The following is a 20460-nucleotide window of genomic DNA, read 5'->3' on the forward strand; positions in this document are numbered from 1 at the left end:
ATAACCGAGTTATGTCCTCAGAGGCTGAACGTCCAACTCTTGAGTTCGAGCTTTTCCTTTGTGTTGTGGTGTGAAAGTACGAGCTATAAAGAGGAGGGGGAGTGTACCTGCAAAGGCACTCCGAAGCTTAAGTCAGTATATTATCTTGTTCGAATGATCTTAAAAGAACACTTTACCTTGCTTTATATTGTAGGCTATTTTTCCGTTACGCTTTTGGTATTAAGGTCGTTTATGAAAAGGCGAATAACGTCTCTTTCTCATATACTGTTATATCATCGGTTATGGTGGAAGCATTTATTTGACCGAGTTATGACTCATGAATGGACGAGCTTATAACAGATTATACCGAGTTATAGCTCATGAATGGGTGGGCTCATAACGGACCGCGCCGAGTTATAGCTCATAAGTGGGCGAGTTTGTAACGGATTTCACCGAATTATATCTCATTTATTATGACCATATCAACAATCATATGTTATCATAGAACTTTATGAGACCCTTATCTTAGGGGACTGTGTTTTAGATTAACTGTTGTAAAAGAATTAAAGAAATGATCTTTTACATATTTAATTTAATACCACAAATAAGTAATAACACAAGTAAATATTTTTTTGAGTTTGTATTTCCATAAAAGATTTTAGTGTATTTAAAGTTGAATATGTACATAACAGCATAACGCATTATCCCAACTGTAATAATCATTGGTTTAAGTAACAAAAATTGAGTTAATATCAATAAAGAAATACAGCCGATTAAAAATTATTTAAGTTAATCTCCGAGGCGTGTAATAAGAGTCATACAGAGAATCCTGATATGAGATACACCACTGTGTGAATTCAAATTTTCTGAAGGTTGCTCCTCAAATAGCTAAATCTTCTGCAGTCTTTGTAGATTCTTCCCACTCAACAGAGAAGATACCACAATGCTAATGAATTTGCGAGTGGTAGTAATGGTAGTGTCAACCAAGGAAGAATGGAAAAAATAATGGATAGAGTCAGTGAATTATGAAGGGAAAGAAGGTGTCAAGGAAGTTTTTGCAGTTTATAAGCAATCAGACAGATTGAGAGACAAGGTTTGCTTATATTACCTTGCTTTTAAAGAATCCTGAGTTGCATTTGTAAATCCATCAAATGCAAGGTTCAGGAAACATAGTCCATATCCAAGGGGAGCATTTGGATGTGCTAACTTGCTCATAGTCCGAGTTAGTCTGCCAATAAGCATAAGCCAAGATGAGAAATTTGAAAGCTAAGCTGCATTCTCAGTCCACATGAATTTATATAAAAGATGATCATAGACTTCTCCATTTTTACATACATAAAGATGGTAAACAATAAGGAAACATTTTCCCCCCAAACTTCACCGAATATATATCTTTCATGTCCTACAAGTGAAAATGTGAAATGATGTGAAACAAAAATAGAAAGCTTAAACATAGTGCATTACTACTTAGAAATGCAAGTTAATATGCCATTGGTAATAACATGGTGTTACGCCTAATATGATTCTATCTGAACCCAAATAGACATAAAAAAAAAGACTCTATACCACTTTGAGTTGATTCGATATATATATATATATATATATATATATATATATATATATATATATATATATATATATATATATATATATATATATATATATATATATATATATATTGTGGTATTGAATCGATTTGATTTATCTTAAATAAAATTCAGCTTTCCTGGAGCATGAAATAGTGTTGGTGATATACTTATACTGACCTGGAATCAGTTTTTGAAGATTTTGCCAGTACCTGCAAGCAGATAAAAAAATAAAAATAATCGCACTTAAAAACTAGTATACTGAAGACACAGAAATAAACAAATAAATCACAGCCATGCAGTGGGAGATAGACCCAAAATCTCTATAAAAGCTTCTTTCCAGAAAAGAAATGGTTGAAGAGCCCATATAATGAAAAAAAAGGATAGTAACAAACTTGGGATGGTTGTGTCCAAAAAAAATTTAAAATAGTCTAGTGGTTAGTTTATTAATCTGCTTAAACAAGTGTTGGAATTTGAATCTGCCTTGTACATGAAGCAACTCATTGGCCTTAAATGAAATTTCGATCAGCGATAAATTAATTCTTGACTTGCTGAGCTGAAGGATACAGTTGCCAACCGAAAAAAAACAGATAATCATAAAATTGAAAACTTTAGTATCAAGCTTAGTCATTAAAAAAAAAGGCTTAGTCATGAATTTTAAGGTTACATAGTCGAGGAAACAGTCCCGTTAAGACAGCAAGTAACATACTTGAATGCTTCGATTCAGGGGCGGAGCTAGGCTAACTATTTAAGGGGGGCAGTGTTATATTTTATATTATTATTTCTATTAATAAAATTAAAAAAATATATATAATCTCAATCAAAGTAAGACAATAATATATAAAAATTACCACTTACAGTTTTGTATCATGAAAAGGCTATTCGACGTTTTTTTCTATTTTCAAAATCATCTATAATTGAATTTGTGTCGAAAATAGCTACTAATTCTTTTTCTATATAGATGACCAAATTGTCTGCAAGAAATTCATCAGCCATCTTACTTCGGAGTCTTGTCTTAACAATTTTTATTGCTGAAAAAGCTCTTTCTGTTGTTGCTGTAGACACTGGTAGAGTCAAAACAAGACGTATTAATCTATCAACCATGTGATAAGTTCTTGATTTTCTCGTTTCTTGCAACTTGTTGCACAATTCAAAAAGTGTACCAATGCCTTTCAAATGATTTGGTATATCATGCTGATAATGTTGCAACTGAGATTTCAAAATATTTAGCTCATTAGAAGGAAAGTCAAGGGGATAAAACTTCTCTGCTAACTTGCTAATTTCTTCAATATTAAATGATTTGAAATTGTCCTTAGGATCCAAAGCACAACTCAAAGTCAAAAGCTCTATTGTTTGCTCATTAAATCTACTATTCAACTCTTGTATCTGAAAGTCAATTGTTGTCAAGAATACATCTATTCGATAATGATGCTCAACTATCACACTTGGTTGACGAGATCGACCTCTTCCAAAAACATATTGTGCACTCATATTAGGGACTTCAATTTCATATTTTTCACAAAAATCTTTAACATTTGCAAGAAAATTGCACCATCCACCATCTCTTAATTGTTGAAGAAGTAACTTTGATGTAGAAACAATATGCATTGCATTAAGAATATCTTGAGATTGTTGTTGCAGTGCTTGGTAAAGAACATTAGTGATTTCCATAATCTCTTTCATTAAGTGCAAAGTGAAAATAAATTCAAATGACAATAATATTTTACTAACACCATAAGCCTCACCTCTTTGTGCATAAGTTGTCCCGTCTTCAATGATATTATTGAGAACAATGTTGGTAGCAGTAAACATTTTTACCAAACTGCAAATAGAATTAAAGTGAGAGCTCCATCGAGTATCCCCAACTCTTTGTAAAATGCTTATTTGATTCGCACCTTTGCCTGTTTCTAATTCATTTTGAGCAACTAAGTTTGCATTTTCAATTGCTTGCGCTTCTTGTAATTGATCATGTCTTTTTGAAGAAGCACTAACAATAGTGACAATAGAGTTTAATTGAGTAAAAAATTCATGAATTTGAAGTACCTCTCTTAAAGCTGCCACCAATGCTAATTGTAACCTATGAGCAAAACAATGCACATAGTATGCTTGTGGAGAATCTTTAAGAAACAAAGCTTGCAAATCATTCCACTCACCCCGCATGTCGCTAGCACCATCATACCCTTGACCCCTAATATTTTCAACTTGGAGATTATAATGAGAAATGACAGAAATCAATTCTTTCTTTAAAGTTGTTGCACAAGTATCAGTGACATGCACAAGATCAAAGAATCTCTCTTTAACAAAACCATCTAGAGTAACAAATCTCAAAACAATGGCCATTTGCTCCTTTTTAGATTCATCTCTAGCTTCATCAACAATAATACAAAATTTGGCATCTCCAATCTCTTCTCTAATTGAATTTCTCACATTAGTAGCAAGAATATGTAGAATTTCTTTTTGGACATAATTTGAAGTATACTTAGCATTTTTTGGAGCATTTTCCAAAACATTCTTTTTCACTCTTTCATTGTAAGATCCCAAAAATTTCAACATTTCCAAAAAGTTACCTCTGTTGCTTAAACTTTGGCTTTCATCATGTCCTCTGTATGCACAACCTTAAAATGGCAACCATCTAATGCAATCTATAGATGCTCCTAGTCGAATTCGATTCTTTTCAATCTCTTCTGATGTTTGCTTATGAAGAAGTCTGTCAATATGTTGTGATTGTTTCATCAAATCATCACATGATTTCAGCGCCTTATGATGGAATGAGTTAGGACCTTTGCCAATGTGATTCAAAAGAGCACATTCTTTTCCACTATTTACTTTCTTTCAATTCCTGAAACCATTCTCAATAAAAGCATTTGAACCCGTATTGATTGAAGGTTCCTTAGCAAAAAGAAAGCACGGAAAACAATATATAGCATCATCTTCTATAGAATATTCTAACCAAGATGGGAACAATTTAAACCATGAAGCTTGAAAGCGACGATGACTTTTATCACCAGAAAATGGATAATTATCAAGAATTGGTTGATTTGGCCCAACTTTAATATAAGCCCGACGGATTTCATCTCTTTTATTTGGAGGAAACTTCCAAATCATTGGTCGCATTCTAGGATCTCTTTCCAAACGAAAAAATATCCAGTTGATTTGGAAGAAGTCGTGGACGCTTTGAGCTATTCAATTGAGAACTTGAAGTAATGAAATTTGATGACCCCTCAAGTATTGGAGTAGTAATAGTAGAAGCATCTTCATTCTCTTGATCTTTTCTTTTTAAAAATGTATCAATAGTTTTGAACTTACTCATAATTCGAATGGACAAATAAGTTCCTATAATTAAAAATATATTTAGCAAAAAGTGCAAATTACAGTCTAAATCTTTATAAAATATAAAAATTATATTTCAATTTAAAATAAAATATTAAAATTCAGAACAATAATACTAACATCCTAGTATAAATAATATAAAATTGTAATTAAATAGTTAACTAATAAAAAAAACTAAATATACAAACTAACATATAATAACATAAACTTAATTAACAAATAATAATAAATTAACTAATTAAGTAAATAACTAAATATATAAAAAAGAATAAAAATAGAACCTTTTTTGAGAAAGAGGAGTGAAGAATCACTTATTGAATTACTATCTTTTTTTTAATCTGCAAAAAACAAAAAAAAAATAAGAGTCAAGGAGATAAAACCGTAAAAGATAAGAAGATTAAAGAGATAAAGAAGAAGAAGAATAAAAAAAGTTGTTCACTGAAATTTTGGAAAGTCAAGGCGGGAAAGGGGAAAGGGGGAGACTGGTTGTACGCTGGGAAATAAAAAAAGGGATAGGAAATGGGATATTGGGCTGGGTTTTTTGTAGGAATTAAATGGGAGGGGGTTGGGAAAGTTATGGAACAAAAAGAGAGAGGGGAGCTGGGAAATAAAGAAAGGGGGACCAGACTAATTTTTTTTTTTAAATAAAAACTAAAATTTTGGGGGGCCATTGCCTCCCTTTACTTATATGTACATGCGCCCCTGCTTCGATTCTAATAGCTGGACCAATAGTATTGGTAATTCCACAACTCCAGTGAGACCATGAAAGGGAATCACCACTGCTCCCACTTGACTATATCTTAATCACTGTAAACTTTTTCTTGGATTTAACTAACATGTATTAATATTTAATAGAATGTTTTAAATGTTTCTATTTAACAAATAAAAAACAAATATATTAAAAATTTAATTCTTTTACATTTAAAAAAAATTAATTTATTATCTTAACATGTGCCTTAGAGCACAAGTTAGATAAAAAATTTTTTTTTTGTAATATTAAATTAACATAGGTAATAACACCGAAATTAGGGATGGTAAAACTCCCCGAGACGCAGGAATCCCTGCGGGGACTGCCCCAAATGGAGATTTGACTGTGGAGAATTTTTTCTGCGGGGATGGAGATGGGGGACAAAATTTTTCTGAGGCAGGCGCGAAATCCGAGCGGGGATCTCCGCCCCGTCCCCGCTATTCTCCGAAATTTATAAATTTATTGAACACACACACACACAACACACACACGCACGCGCACACGCGCGCGTCTCACACACACACACACACACACAAAACTCTTAATCTTCATTTACATAACCCTTCTTCAACTCAGAGATCTCTAACGCTATCCATACTCCATCCAATCTCTCTGCAGCCACCCCCTCGCCACTCTCCCTTCTCACTGCATCGTCACACCTCATCGTGCCATCACCCTCACCACATCGTGCTTTCTATTTGCGGAGTTCCTTTTTGTAACTCTGCCTCGTGTTCATTCTCCTCTCTGTTGCCGCATCTCCCACCTCGTCCACTGCTTTGTCCTTTAGCTTGCCGTTGCGTCCTCCCACTGCGTCATTTCGAAAGAAGTCACCATCGTATTATTTAGACTTTTTGTATAAAATCTTGCTGTTTTTGTATATGATGGATACTTGCAGCTCTAATCATATGAAAATTAATAATTAGTTAGAACTATCAGATAGATGGGAAATGGGATCCTCGCGAAAAATGGGACCCCGTAGAAAATGGGGATGGGGAGCAATATTCTCCCACGGCGGAGAATGGAGACGAAAATGGGGAGCAAATCTAAGGGCGGTGATGAAGAGCAGGGAGGCATCTCCCGCCCCCGCCCTGCCCCGTTGAGATCCCTAACCAAAACACGCACACAAAGCACAAAGCAGAACAAACAGAGCAGAGTTTCTTTCATTCTACGCTCTACACTATAACTTGCAAAAAGGAAGGAACAAAAATAAATAAGATATCAAAGAACAGGGCCTCACTTATGTAAGTCCATATAAAACAAACCACATTCTGTGCCAAGTTCAGAAATGTAAGGTGCTCAAACCTCTCGCCATTTGGACCGAACCGCTTCATAGACCTGAACCATTCCAAAAAAGAAAAACAAATTTAGAAAAGAAAAAAAACAAAAAATTTAAAGTTTCCTTAAGAACGCCTTGGTAGATGTAGGCAGACCAGATGCCAGCGACGCAGAACGCCAGAACTTGGATGCGACGGAAGTCGGCTCTGTGAGCCTCTATTAACGGGGACCTATTAAGAGGCCTGATAAAATTTTATTGACATGAAAAAAATTAGTTTAGACTCAATTTAATCTCTTTTAATGAATATAAAACTCTAACAAGTACTAAATTCCCAATTTGAAATCTTTAAGCTGAGCATAAAAAAAACTTTATACTAAAGAGGAGATATTATAAGGAGGAAATAAAAGGGAAAAGTATGTGCGCCTTAATTGAAAATTTGATACTAAAATATACTGTTAGGAAAAAGAATTTTTAAATCAAACATTGCAATTTTTATTGAGTTCAATTTTACTCTTCAATTCATGTGAAGAAAGAAACAAATGCAAAAATTATGTGAAAACAAGCTGATAAAAAAACAGAAAGTATAATTTATATTAAGCAATTTAAAATAAAAAACAACATAAGAGAATGGTTTTAATCAATGTTCTGTAAACCGGTTCGGACCGGCCGGTCGAACCGATTGAACTGTGATCCGTTGCGAAAAACGACTTGGACAAATGTTAAAATTGCAATTTCAAAAGTCGTAATTGAACTGTTGAACCGGCCAGAGATCGGTTGATCAAATCGAACCGTGACCCGGCCGGTTTCTTGAATAAGGGGAAAACGAAGAACGCGTTGCTCTGTGGTGTGCCCCTCCCCTTTTCGTTCCTAACTTTCCTTCCTTCATTCATTCTCAAGGTTCTAAAAACCGGTTCGAACTGGCCGGTCGAACCGGTCAAACCGCGAACTGATAGAGAGAACGATTCTGACAGATGCTAAAACTGGCATTTTGAAAAACCGATATTAGACCGTCGAACCGGTCGAAAACCGGTCAGTCGAACCGAACCGGCACCGGACCAGTTTTCTGAATTTTCGCAAAAAGCCAAAAACGGCGCCGCTTGGATTGAACCCTAACCATTACCCGACCCTCACTCCAAAACGACAAAACGCGCAGCACTCCCCCCCATCACCCTTGACCTTGAGCTACTCCTTCCTCATGGTCATCGAGCTCCTCCCTCACTCCCTAACTTCCGTCCAGCCACCGGCCTGCTACTGCCGCCGTCGCAACTTCGAGCTTCGAAGTCACCGTCGAAACCTCCTTTTCCTCCATCGTGCAGCCACCGTTTGAGCTTCGAAACCACCGTCACTGGTCCTGCCTCCTGCCTCCTGCCTCCTGCCTCTGTCCCGCAGTTACTGTCCCGCAGTTACTGTCCCGCCGGTGCCAACTCTGTTCCACCGGTCAGCCCTTCGGATTATATACTCTTCCTGAGCCAGAGTTGTGCTTGATATGTAGTTTCCCTATTCTGATTTTAACATGGTGCTCATTTGAAGGGCAATATTATTTAAAATACTCTGCTTTTGTCTTACTTCATCCATACAGAAACCTAAAAGTGTACTACATTTTGTTTGTCATTGTTTTAAAAAAGACTTCATATATGCATTTTTAAAACTTTTGTCGGTGCAGGTGAACTTCTTAGCCAAACTGGTGGCTTTGAAACCCAGAGATACTATGCTTGGCATGATAAGAAATGTAATGCAAGAAAAAGATGAAGGTGTTGACAATGCTGGTAATGATAATGAAGGAAATGCTGAAAGGGTAAGTTGAATCGGCAAATGTGTTACTTAACTGGAGTATGTTAAGTGTGAGTAGTAAGAAGTAAAAATTTAGAATGGGGTAGAAAAGCCTAAGATGAGGAGAACACACTGTGTTATGCAAATTTTAGGCAATAAAAATATTATACCCATCATATCAATGCACTCCTTTTCTTCTGTCATTTAGTTGTTAGGGGGGATTTTTAGCAAATTCTTTAGGAAAATAAATCATCTCTCTTTTCCTGTGTGAGAACTTATTTAAAATTTTATACACAAATCTCATCTATGAAACATTCTCCCCCATCTTGATTCTGTTAACATACTCACCCTAAGTTTTATGCATGAATGCAAATTATAGCAACATAACATGTATAACTTTCATTATAATCAGGTGAGTGCGACAGGAAGGAAGTCGCATCTAGTACATCCTGGCATGTTTCTTGAGACCGTCTCCAAGTTAATGTCAAAGTCATGCTTGTTACATTTTATTCTTTGGTATGAAGCAAATTGGACTAAGATGATATCTTTTATGCACTTTTTTATTGTTTTTGTTGTCTGCAGTGAATTTGAAGTGTCGCGGGTTTCACCCATGTGATCATCTTATTAAATTAGAGCTTGTGAGTTTATGCTAATTTTGTAAAAGAGCTTATTTGGTTTATGTTTCTTTTGTTGAAAACTTTATGTTCCTGAAGAATTTCTTTGTAAAGATTTTATCATAGTATATGTTGCAGCTTATAAATGGAAATCAAATGAGCTCTAAATCTCTTGCATGCTTATGTCTTTCTATTTGTTTGATTAAAGTGCTTGACTTATGTATTCTTAGGACTGAGTGAACTTATATCAAGACAAATTGGAATGTTTGCTTGATTTAATGCAAGGTATGTGCTTATTTTTTAATAATGCAAGGTCTTTTTACTCATGACTGATCTTCTTGGAACACCATCTCTTGAAGCCATTGCTAGGGTCTGTTCTTCAGTTTCCCGTTTCCCTTCTCTGCCCTCCTTTTTCTTTCTTTGTCTTTTACTGTGGTGGCAATATTACTTTCAAATGTTGGCTGAATTAGCCATTGATGATAATACAGCTTCATAAAATGCCAGCTCTTAGAAACCGCTATTGACGTTAGAGAAAGACGCAGCTTCAAGGTAATGTTTCTTGTTACATCATTCCATCCTTCATTTCAAAATTTTAATTTTAATCTTTTAATCTAACATGTCCAAATTTATGAGAAACATTCAAGATGCCAAAGTGCTTGTGGGCTAAAGGAAAGAGAGACTAGATATCAAGGCTGCCCTATCCATTTCATTTGGTTTTGAGGGCCGCAATTCTCCAGCATTCCAAACTTGCTTTTGCTCTCCAGGTATATGTATAGATAATATCTCCTCAAGTCCTTATCTAAAGCTGCTGAAACTTTTTGTATCTGTCCTTTCAATCAGAATTAAATATTTCCTAGATTTGGGCTTTCCTTCAATTGCTTTCTTTATGTTGCAGCTCAAGCGGGTCATGGAATCAGATTCTGCGTTAACGGAGGACTTGATAGCTTACAACATCATTCCCTTAGATGCTGCATCTTCAACAAATGCTTTTGTTTCTTTCCCTGAGGTGATTGATTTTCTTTCTTACCCGTTTACCATTACAACTACTAATACTACATAGTGTTAGAGGCTTAGTGCCGCACCATTGTTTCATAGTTTTGGATAAAAACATATTCATTTCAGGAGTAATCTCTGCTCCTTTCTCACCCCAAGCTCCTAAAATGTTCATCACACAAAGCCTCTCCACTCCGCTCTCTTCTTCTTCCTCAACTTTCCTTGCTCCTTCCACCTTCAATCCCAGATAGTTTCCCTCCACTTCAGTGCACCCCATTTCATTTCCCTCTTCCCAGATAATGGGACCTCTTCTTACCCAGAAATCGTTTTTCTCAAAAGATTTAATCAAAATTGCTTCTTTGCTCTTTTTGCCCTCCAAAGTTTTTATTTTTGTTCTGGGGGGTCGTCTTTATATCTGGCCTAATGCAGGAGTCAGGTGACGTTGCCCGTGAAGAGCTTGGGCGTTTGCAAATGCATTGCGGCACCACAAGAAGCTAATACCGATACCATGCAAACAAAGCTCCCTTTTTTTCGGGTTGATTTGAATATCATGATTGTTCTTCTTATTATCCCACTATGCATTAGCTATATGGTCCCCTTTTGCAATTTCTTGAGTGAGAAGTTCATCACACAAGCTTCTTGGGTAGCAATTTCCGAGATTTTTAACTGCCTTGGAATGGTAGTCTTGTGCTGTTACTATTAAAGGATCAGGCACATAATCCTTTACAAGTTTTTTTTAGCTCGTAATTTTAGACTTATGTGTGGACTATTGATATTCAAATGAAATTTAAACCGTGTGTTGGATCCAAAAAGAAGAGCCTAAATTATTTTATTGTTGCTGAATTTGGATGGGTTGGCTTGTACTAGATTACTAGTGGAATCTAGTGGATTGTGTTCTGGAAGGGTTATTGGTAATGTCATGGTGGTTCTTGAAAAAGAGCATACACGTTTCTCCGTTTATATAGTATTCAAGATAAAATTTTTTGTTTCTTCTTTGAAGCCTACAAGATGAAGGTCTCTCGCAATGGAAATATTGCTAAACTTCAAGCCGGGTATCTCTTTCCGGAGGTATTTGCTGCTACTTCATCTTTCTGCTAACCTTCAAGCAGTGGTAGTTCATTAGTTCGTATGTACTTGAGTTCAAATGGAAATTCACTATGCATGATTTCTTCCCACGGGAAGCTTTGCACCGAAAAGATTATTTACATAAATGATTTTCATATGTTGAAGGGGACTGAAAAATTGGAAATGTATTGAGGCATTGAGCTTGATGTTCCCTATATATCGAGATGAAAGATTGCAAATTCTTTCAGGATAAAGAACATGTCAATGATAAACTTAGGAAAATTTTAAGTACTCTATTTATTTATTTTCTGTGACCAGTTTTCCCTTTTTAGTTTGACTATGGGTAAGTCAATTTATTTCTACTTGAACAGAATTAATATTCTTTCAGAGCCATGCATGTAATGTTAACAAGGGATGCCTTTGATTAACTCGTCAAATGATTTTAAAGGAAACAACTTTGATTAATTATTTTTAAGTATCCAAAAAGGAAATGAGGTGTAATATCTCACATGGTCTCACTCCTTAACAAAGCACTTCATTACTGAGATTTGTTTATCTATCACTAGAGAGGCATAAAGGAATAAGTTGTGGGATTTGTGTCATTTTACTCAATCATTATTCATATACATTATGTAATAAATGTGAAAGTGAATATCCTTCTCTTTCTTTCAACCTTTGACGTTGCTTTTTCATATGACATGCAACTACTTTTTCCCTCACTTTTCACTTCTCCTGTTTCCTTTGCTGTGCATATTTTTTTTAATTTTTTTTTTTGAAAAAAAAAGATTGCTAGAAGAAGGAATGCACACTTGCTTAAGTACCCTGATGCCAAAGTAATAAGCCTTGGAATTGGTGATACTACTGAACCCATTCCTAATGCCATAACTTCTGCAATGTCAAAGGTAAAACTTCAATGTGAATGAAGCTTCTATATTTTTCAAGTGTAGACTTTGAGCACTAATATATGTTTTGTTCCCTCTCTCATGAAAACTGATTAGCATATCTTGTTTTCCATGTATCAGAGATCACATGCATTATCAACTGTAGAAGGATATAGTGGTTATGGAGCTGAAAAAGGTGAAAAGGTATGTTGCATTGACATCTTCTAGAGCTTTTTTTGCTTTGCCCATTTTTCATTCTTGTATCCTTCCATACCTACTTTACTTTTTTGTCCTAGTTCCAATTGTAAAAATAATTCATTGCAATGCTAACTGGAAAATAAGAGGTGCCCTTTTTTTATCCTTGTAGAATTTCAGGAAAGATATTTTGACATATTTGTCTTTAGGAGCCTCCAACCACATCCTCATATGTTTGTCTGTTGCATAGTATATGCCTTTTCTCAACTGAAATTTTAGTGTAAAACAAATTCACGACTTGTTATAGATTTAAGCGGGTAAACTTTTGCAAGTTCTTCACTCTGGTTTTGAAAATGGATATTTAGCCTTCTTTTAATTCAAAATGAACTATGCAACATAAGCTTTAATTCAGAGTAACAAGCTTTAATTCACAATTGAAAAATATAGTTACTTCATTTTTTAAATCTATTATGTTTTTTACTTCATTTTTTAATTCTATTTTGTTTTTTCTTTGTTGCTAATTATTTTCCACATCAAAATTTATGATGCTTGGGAATTGAGGCCATCTCTTATCCATGTAGTCATTAAGAAGTGCAATTGCTTCAGCATTTTACCGTGATATATCTCGCCTTCAAATTTGTTTTATTTCCTTCCCCCCAAATCCAAAACATAATCTCCCCAACTTAAAATCGCATTTTATGCCATGTCTTTGGCCTTGACCACTTACTCTGATTGGGTTTGAAAATTCTTCCTTCAGAGAATGGGGCAGGGCCGTAGGGGTTAGGGGTGGCATGCTAATTAGCATCTGAAGTTTTCTGTAAAGCAATCAATTAGCTCTTCCTTAATCTAACTAATTTATTTCTTGTACTTTAATTCTGTGGCAGATTGTCTTAATCAAAGGCTTTGTGTGGAAAACAAGTTGGAACACTAGCTGACCAAACTAGATCAATAAGCTAACATTTAATTCAACCAAATTCAGTTATATTAGTTATCAAGCTGCTGCCGTTAAGTTGAGCACTGTGATGGATGCCTTGAGAAGAAAATATAAAGAAGACCAAACAGTTTCAGAGTGCATGGTGCAATCAATGGAAACTGTGTTTTGGAGCTGAAATCTCCAGTTCCCTATCCCTAGGATTTGAGATGGTGTTGTATTTAAGTATGTATTTCTGTAGGGAAAAAAAGAAAAGAAAAGAAAAAAGAATGCTTGTGTATATCATCCCTACATGAATTGTACTGTAGTATAGTAGTAGTAGTAGTAGGCTTCCTTTGTTAATAAATATAAACATATTTGGAGTAATTTAATTCAAAATCCAACTTTATTATTTGCAAGTCATTATGGATAGTAAAACCTTTAGTCAAACGTATTAGCATAGATTTGGGTACTCATCATTATTTGTAATTTGAAAGTTATATAATATCTGAGCATGCCTGCCTTCATGATAGCTCATCATAAAACTGCATGATTTCGAAGTTGAGAATGATTTTAAAGATTAAAAATAGTTTCGATGAAGTTGCATCTATGCTTAGTGGTTCCAATAAAGAAGTACTGAAAGAAACATAGTTAATGAATCAATATCTCCAAATTGCACAAGAACCTAATGCATTCCACTATTTTTGATCGGTTATGTCTAAAAAACTACTGATGAAAAATTAATTCTAAAGCCCAAACTCATTTTTAAACAATGGAATTTCACAAAGCTCTCAAATTTTATAAAAAACACTTAACACCAATAAGCAAGGTGCGGTGAGACAATGCCAGTAAACCACAAACTCCACTCCCACTATATATTTGAAGTATACGAGATCCTAACACTATATAACAACATTCTCTCCAAAACATGTAGAGAAAATAGGAGAATGGAGACCAACAATTCAAACTACCAAGACCTTAAAAGAGAAAAATAAATTAAGCATCATAAAACAAAACCGCATGAACCCTACTATTTCAACAGACATTCTCCAACAAGAAAGCTTTCAGCTACTGCATAAATCATAATAGATAAACTTCTACTGCTGCTTGCACTCTGGAGGTCACTCACCCTGTTGACCTTCACCAGCCGGTGCTCTTCCACCCTTCTAAAATTTTCCAGTCAACGTTGAAACAAGTTAGAAAGAATAAACTTATGGGCCTCAGCATCAAGCCCTATTTCGTTTATAATTTAGATTACAAAATTGACTATCTTACCTTGTGTGATGGCTGAAATGACATTCCAAACAAAATCATCGCCACAGCGGAGGTGATGGCAAGAAATAAAATACTTTAGATACAAAACTAACTAAAGAAATACAAGTGTTTCAGCATTTCAAAGCAATTAACATGAAATACCTTCTTTTTGGTCTTGGTTTCTTCATCCTCATCCTCATCTTCCTCATCATCATCATCCTCTTCAATGTCGTCTTCATCATCATCTTCCAGGTCTCCAAACTCCTCTCCCTGAATGGCCTCATCAATAAACCATGACACAGCATGAGGTATAATCTTATCCCTTATTGTTAACCTGAGCAAGTGTGATATGAGAATTCATCAATCATGGATTCAGAAAACAACATCAAAAAATATCAGAGGGAATGGAGGGAAACAAGTAAGCTCACCCAATGTCATAGTCTTGCTCCATCTGATTCTGAAGTTCCTCGGCCTGTTAAAGAGAACATTAATTAGCTCTGGCAAATAATCTGGTCATATCTAACAGCTAAACAGCAGGTTTTCAAATTTACAGATTTTTTACTTCTGCTTGTGTTCCTCTTAAAGGTTCAAACTAAAGACTTTTATAAAAAATGACTGTAAAAAGTAAATAAAATAAAATAAAAAGATTTACCATATCTTCATCAATATCTTCACCATCTTCAGGAACTTGTGGTGGATTGAAGAAACTCTCACAGTTTTCGGTCTTGTAATAGGTTTTGCGTTCTTTGAACCCTTCTGGGGCTTTTTCTTAAGAATCTTATGCGTCAAGCATTTCCTTGGGTGCCATTGAATTTCAGTCCTACAGGAAAAAGTAACCACCAAATTTATTTAAGAAAAAACCAACCCATTGTGACACAATATAGAGTTGTGGATAGCAAACAGCGTAATAAGCATAACAATAGCTCACCCTGTTTGTTCGAATGTCAATATTTGTTAATATTTGTTCAAATTAGTTCACTTGCTATAGTTATGGTGTCAGTATAAGCATAACAAAGAAAAAGGTAAAATGTAATAATTATCACATAACTACAAGATGTTCTGTCCCTTAAACTTTAATAATAAAGAATAATATATTAGATAATTGTGTTCCTGAGCTAGTTCTCACATAAAAAATAATCACCTAAAAGAGAGAAAAAAAAGGAAATGTCATAACATGCTTCCACGCTAGATAGATATGCCTGAAGGCCTTAAAAAATAGCAATAGCCTTCTTCTTCTTCTTCTTCTCATATCTGATTGGTTCTCATCAGACTGATCTTGCTTGACTATGGTATCCTCCCAGCCCTGTTCAAGCAAACAAAAAATAAGCAGGCTTCTTGGATATATTACTCCATGAGATCTGTTTATATATAACTGCAAAGGAGATGATAATTGAGATTTAGTAAAAGCAAATGTGCTTACCCTCCAGGGTGTACTCAAACATAAAGCATCATCCTGTTTGAGATCTCGTGAGACAATGGCAGAAAGTTCATCAGATAGCCATAATATCCATAAGTTGTAAGCTCTAATGCAAAGATCCCCTATAGTTCTATTGAGTTCTTCCAATTCATGGGTGGTACCTTCTCTTGCTCCGAAATTGGACCAAAATAGGCATTAAGACAAGTCTGAAATTCATTTTCCTCGGGCTGGACTTTAAACATAGAAAAAGTAGCTCCTGTCTTTCTAGAATTGGATTCTAAAACCAAACTCCACCAGCCATAGAAGGTCTGTTCAAGTAAACGTCAACATCATTCAGCATGGCAAAAGTGTCCCCTAATGATGAAATCGAGCTCATCACATCAACAGTACCAGTTAACTTTTCTGTATTGTAATTTGTAACTGCAAATAATTAGCATAATTAACACTTAAGAGAGCCAAAATGGATACTAAATAATTGGATGCTTCAATTTACACAAGAAGTAAATCATCTTAAATTTTAGGCATTCAAGTTATCTAAATGCATCAAGGATAAAATTTTAAGGTCGTAAGTCTGAATAAGATCCATAGTAATTTGACCTTTATGTTGATTGATTCAACTTACTTATATTTTTTATATAAAAATTTTGCTTAACTATCCCTAACCAATTTACTTTACAGACTGGAAGGACAGGATAAATTAAGCTAGCACTTCATCCTAACTTATAAAACCCTCAAGTTAAACAGGCAAATTGGCAGACTGCAACTACATTGAATGAGTGCAAACATTATTAAGAGAGTAAAAGCTTTATATTCTTCTTGCTTTCCCACTGATCCAAATTAGTTCACTTGCTATAGTTATGTAATTAATCTTCATCCATTTTCATGACTATACAATATATAAGCACAATACTACATGATTTTTATCTGCTAAGCAAAATAACTCTAATAACAGGTGCTAACTTGTAATACTCCCAGCAATCACGTGTCCACAATGTCCTGCTTATATAAACAAGTATACGAAGTCTTGGGGTTTTAGTTTGAGACAGTCTCAAGCATCAACAATTTTATTTATAATGGTTGATATTTTTAGTCAACACTCAGCAGTCTAATAAATACCATAGTTATAAAAACCGAACTGGACCGGTCGATTAGATCGAAAAATTAGTGAACCGGATTTTAAGTCGGTTCGATTTATGTTTTGAACCGTTTAAGGAAGAGAATCCGATAAGAATAGAAGAAACCGATTAAAATCGGTGAAAACCGATACAACCGGTCTAACTGAACCGGTCTGTTGTAAAAATTGTCAAAATGCTAAAGCGAAGGTTCGGAACCTTGGGAATGCAACCTCTTTCCCTTGCCATTAAGTCACCATGCTTCTTGCTATTGCATATGTCAAATAATAATTATATAGTATACATTTAATTACATAATATTATAAATATCTAATTTAATTTAATTTTTTATTTTTTATTTTTTGAATTAATTATATTTTAATTATGTGCCATTATTAATATAAATATAAAGTTCACTAAAAATTTATTAATTTGCTTGATCTATTTAAATATTAGTATTGTGATTAAGATTATTTGTTTTGACTTTTGATACTAGTGTTAAAATCTATTGATATTATAGTTAGATGACAGGCTTTATGAATGAATTGTTACTCTTATTGTGTCAAATTAAGATACTATTGTAGTAGTATTGATAAATTCTATATTTTTCTATTAGTTATTTTTAGAATTTGAGACTTGATTTTTCATAAAATGTTAGTGTAGATATGTATTTCAAATTTTAATTTTAAGTTTTTGATTATTTTATATTTTTTATTTACGTGAGACCGATTTTATCGGTTTAAACAGTGATTTATCGGTTGAACCATTAAACCAATAAACCAGTAACTTAACCAGTTTGATCACCAGTTCGATTCTAATAACTATAGTTAATACTATATTTTTAAATATTATTTATTAATTACTGATATTAAATAATAAATTGTGCTGATCATATAATATTATTGTTTTAGTTTTAATTGGGTCTGTAGTTATTTCTTTTGTGAAGTTCTTATTTACTTCATGTTTATTGTTTAAGTTTATTGCTTTTTGAGTCATGGTAGTTGAGTTTGGTTTGAATGGTCTGATACCAATTATTGAAGAAAATAAGTATCCATTCCAATCTTAATTCAACCAAATTTAAACTTATATTCATATGTACGGTTAATCTTGGTACAGAGAGGATTTGGCACACCTGATTAAATAGTAACATTGAGTAATAACTTCTAAGCAATAATAATTGCTGAAATAATAATAGATAACGATGTGTATTTATTTGCAAATAACTCCCATGCTTTTAGTTACCAGTTCAGGAACAAGACTATTTGATAAACATCTTTTTGCAAATTAAGTTAAAAGAATAAATGAATCATTGAAACAATGAATGAAATTTTAAAGGAAAGGACCTCACATATTAATAACAAACAAACCTCTTTTGTTTTGGTATGCAACTGGCACTGTAGCCTACCACCTAGTAAAACCAGCTACCAATAGGAGCTGTGCAGGTGAAAATTTTTATATGTATTAATGGAATTTCAACCATGTTCCATAATTATTATAATTTCTAACTCTTTGACTAGTTAAAAGACAATTTCAAGTTACCACTCATTGTCTATTTTCGAAAAGCATCTATAGATGGATGTTGATGCTTTTCTTCAAACATAATTTATTTTCCTAATCACATTGTTCTAGGTATACTTTCTCTTTAATGTTAAATGACTGCAACTACTTTCTTAACAGCGGATGCATTCCCACTGATCCAAATTAGTTCACTTGCTATAGTTATGGTGTCAGTATAAGCATAACAAAGCAGAAAAAACTCTGTGTACATATTTTTATTTAAAAAACGATGAGTGTGAGAGCGAGAGAGAGAGAGCGAGCGAGAGCTTGGGTGGGAACATGGCAAGGATCCTAGGGTTTGGAATCAAGAAGAGTATCGGCGGCTGGAGCATGAATCCTTTACCATTTTCGTGAGTAATCTTCCTGAGGACGCATCAAAGAGAGAATTATTCCAATTATTCAACTGGACGGAACACATCAATGATATATACCTATCCCGAAAACAAAAACGTGGGATCTTATATATGTTTGCTTTTATTCGGTACACAACAAAAGAAGGGGCGTTGAAAGCAATCGCAGAAATGAATTGACTGAGGCTGAGAGGGAAAGTGGTATTTGTGGGAGAAGCTAAGTACAGAAGATTGCCAGGAACAGCGAAAATTACCGAACGACAGGGAGATGTTAGGCAAGAACTCAATACTCGGGAACCACGCACGGAAGCAGTGCAGCATGATCCTGTGTCATCTGGACATGAACTAAGAATAAAGAAGGTTGAAAAGGACCTGTACGGAAATGGATAGACAAAGAAGGTAGAAGTAACAGTAGCGACATAGAATTTGAAATGGCTGCAGCGAAGTCTCGTCGGAGGCACGACGAAGGCTATTAATTTTGATTCTTTGAAGGAATTGGTTGCGAAGAACATCCCAAACGTCGTACAGATTCGGGAAATGGGAGCATACAAAGCGCTTTTAACGTTTGATAGTGTCCTACATGCTGAGGAAACATACACTTTTAAAATGAATAGCCTCCTACAACTGTTCCACAGTGTATGGAGGTGGGAGGAATCAGACCATAGTGAAACTCGTAGAGTGTGGCTGGAATGCTTTGGAGTTCCACTGCACGCATGGTCAGTCAACACGTTCAAAACGATAGGAAGTCAATGGGGTGAAGTGGTTGGATGTGATAGAGAGACAGAATTATATAATTCTTTTACTGTAGGATGTGTTCAGATTGATACTTGTGTAATGGATGTGATTCAAGAATGGATCCATATCACAGTTGGCTCAGGAAGATTTGATGTTTTGGTGAAGGAAGTTGGTCATGAGGCATGTAATCTGCAATGCATGGGAAACAGTGGAGATGAAGGAATAGGTGTAGTATGGAACCATGAAAACACTAATAAGACCTCAGGATTGGTCATAAGGCAAAGGCAGGGGACGAAAGTTTTGCATGAAGGAAGCCAGGACGAAGCGATGGTGATAACGGTAGCACGCGAGGAGGAAGAAGACAAGGGCAGAATAGTAATTCTAGATTTAATTTTGAATGAATGGCTTAATGGCAGTAATTATACCAAGCGCGAAGAAATCGGCCGAAATCAATCAGTTAGTGGCAAAAATCAAGGATTGCAGAATTTGGGGGGAAGGTACGTTATGAGCTATGAGGTAGATTCTGAAAAAACTGACATGTGAGGTTAATGGGCTGGGCAGATGGCCCACTAGTGACAAACAAAAAAAGAGTGGCCTAACCAAGCATTGGGCCAGCGGTAACAAGGAGCTTGAGGAGGGGAAGCTGGCATTGATGGGCCCAACGACATCAGCAACAAAGGAGACAGCT

The 20460-nt window shown here is 34.9% G+C and overlaps 1 protein-coding gene and 2 pseudogenes across 7 annotated transcripts; 1 reads left to right on the plus strand and 2 right to left on the minus strand.

Annotated features, from left to right (window-relative positions):
• Positions 1-646: 646 nt before the first annotated feature.
• On the minus strand, positions 647-4875 carry LOC107627077 (uncharacterized; annotated as a pseudogene).
• A 3164-nt stretch (positions 4876-8039) lies between these two features.
• On the plus strand, positions 8040-13770 carry LOC107625166 (putative LL-diaminopimelate aminotransferase, chloroplastic). Of its 7 annotated transcripts, XM_088505512.1 has the most exons (11): positions 8040-8714; positions 9102-9166; positions 9272-9327; positions 9617-9673; positions 9792-9852; positions 9948-10067; positions 10199-10309; positions 10726-11364; positions 12147-12263; positions 12384-12446; positions 13322-13770. In XM_088505512.1, exons 8-11 carry the CDS (start codon positions 11305-11307, stop codon positions 13370-13372), a joined length of 291 nt encoding a protein of 96 aa, XP_088361638.1. In that variant the 5' UTR covers positions 8040-8714; positions 9102-9166; positions 9272-9327; positions 9617-9673; positions 9792-9852; positions 9948-10067; positions 10199-10309; positions 10726-11304; the 3' UTR covers positions 13373-13770. The 7 variants fall into 7 exon arrangements, 4 of the variants coding, with proteins under 4 accessions (XP_088361638.1, XP_088361636.1, XP_088361639.1 ...); XM_088505510.1 differs by having other exon boundaries at positions 9272-9852; positions 10726-10831; positions 11297-11364; XM_088505513.1 differs by lacking the exon at positions 9617-9673 and having other exon boundaries at positions 9272-9588; positions 9808-9852; positions 10733-11364.
• Positions 13771-14125: 355 nt separating this feature from the next.
• LOC110269202 (uncharacterized) lies at positions 14126-19752 on the minus strand (annotated as a pseudogene).
• Between the last annotated feature and the right edge of the window lie 708 nt (positions 19753-20460).

Source organism: Arachis ipaensis, chromosome B2, assembly GCF_059453495.1.
Source record: "Arachis ipaensis isolate K30076 ecotype BB chromosome B2, ASM5945349v1, whole genome shotgun sequence".
Classification (NCBI taxonomy): Eukaryota; Viridiplantae; Streptophyta; class Magnoliopsida; order Fabales; family Fabaceae; genus Arachis; species Arachis ipaensis.

What these genes read in the sequence shown, in the direction of transcription:
- LOC107625166 (XM_088505510.1), top strand. Translation starts at nt 11,305, where the DNA reads ATGAAGGTCTCTCGCAATGGAAATATTGCTAAACTTCAAGCCGGGTAT. An exon ending in CCGGGTATCTCTTTCCGGAG is followed by an intron (nt 11,365 to 12,146) that starts GTATTTGCTGCT and finishes TGAAAAAAAAAG; the next exon opens with ATTGCTAGAAGAAGGAATGC. An exon ending in GAGCTGAAAAAGGTGAAAAG is followed by an intron (nt 12,447 to 13,321) that starts GTATGTTGCATT and finishes ATTCTGTGGCAG; the next exon opens with ATTGTCTTAATCAAAGGCTT.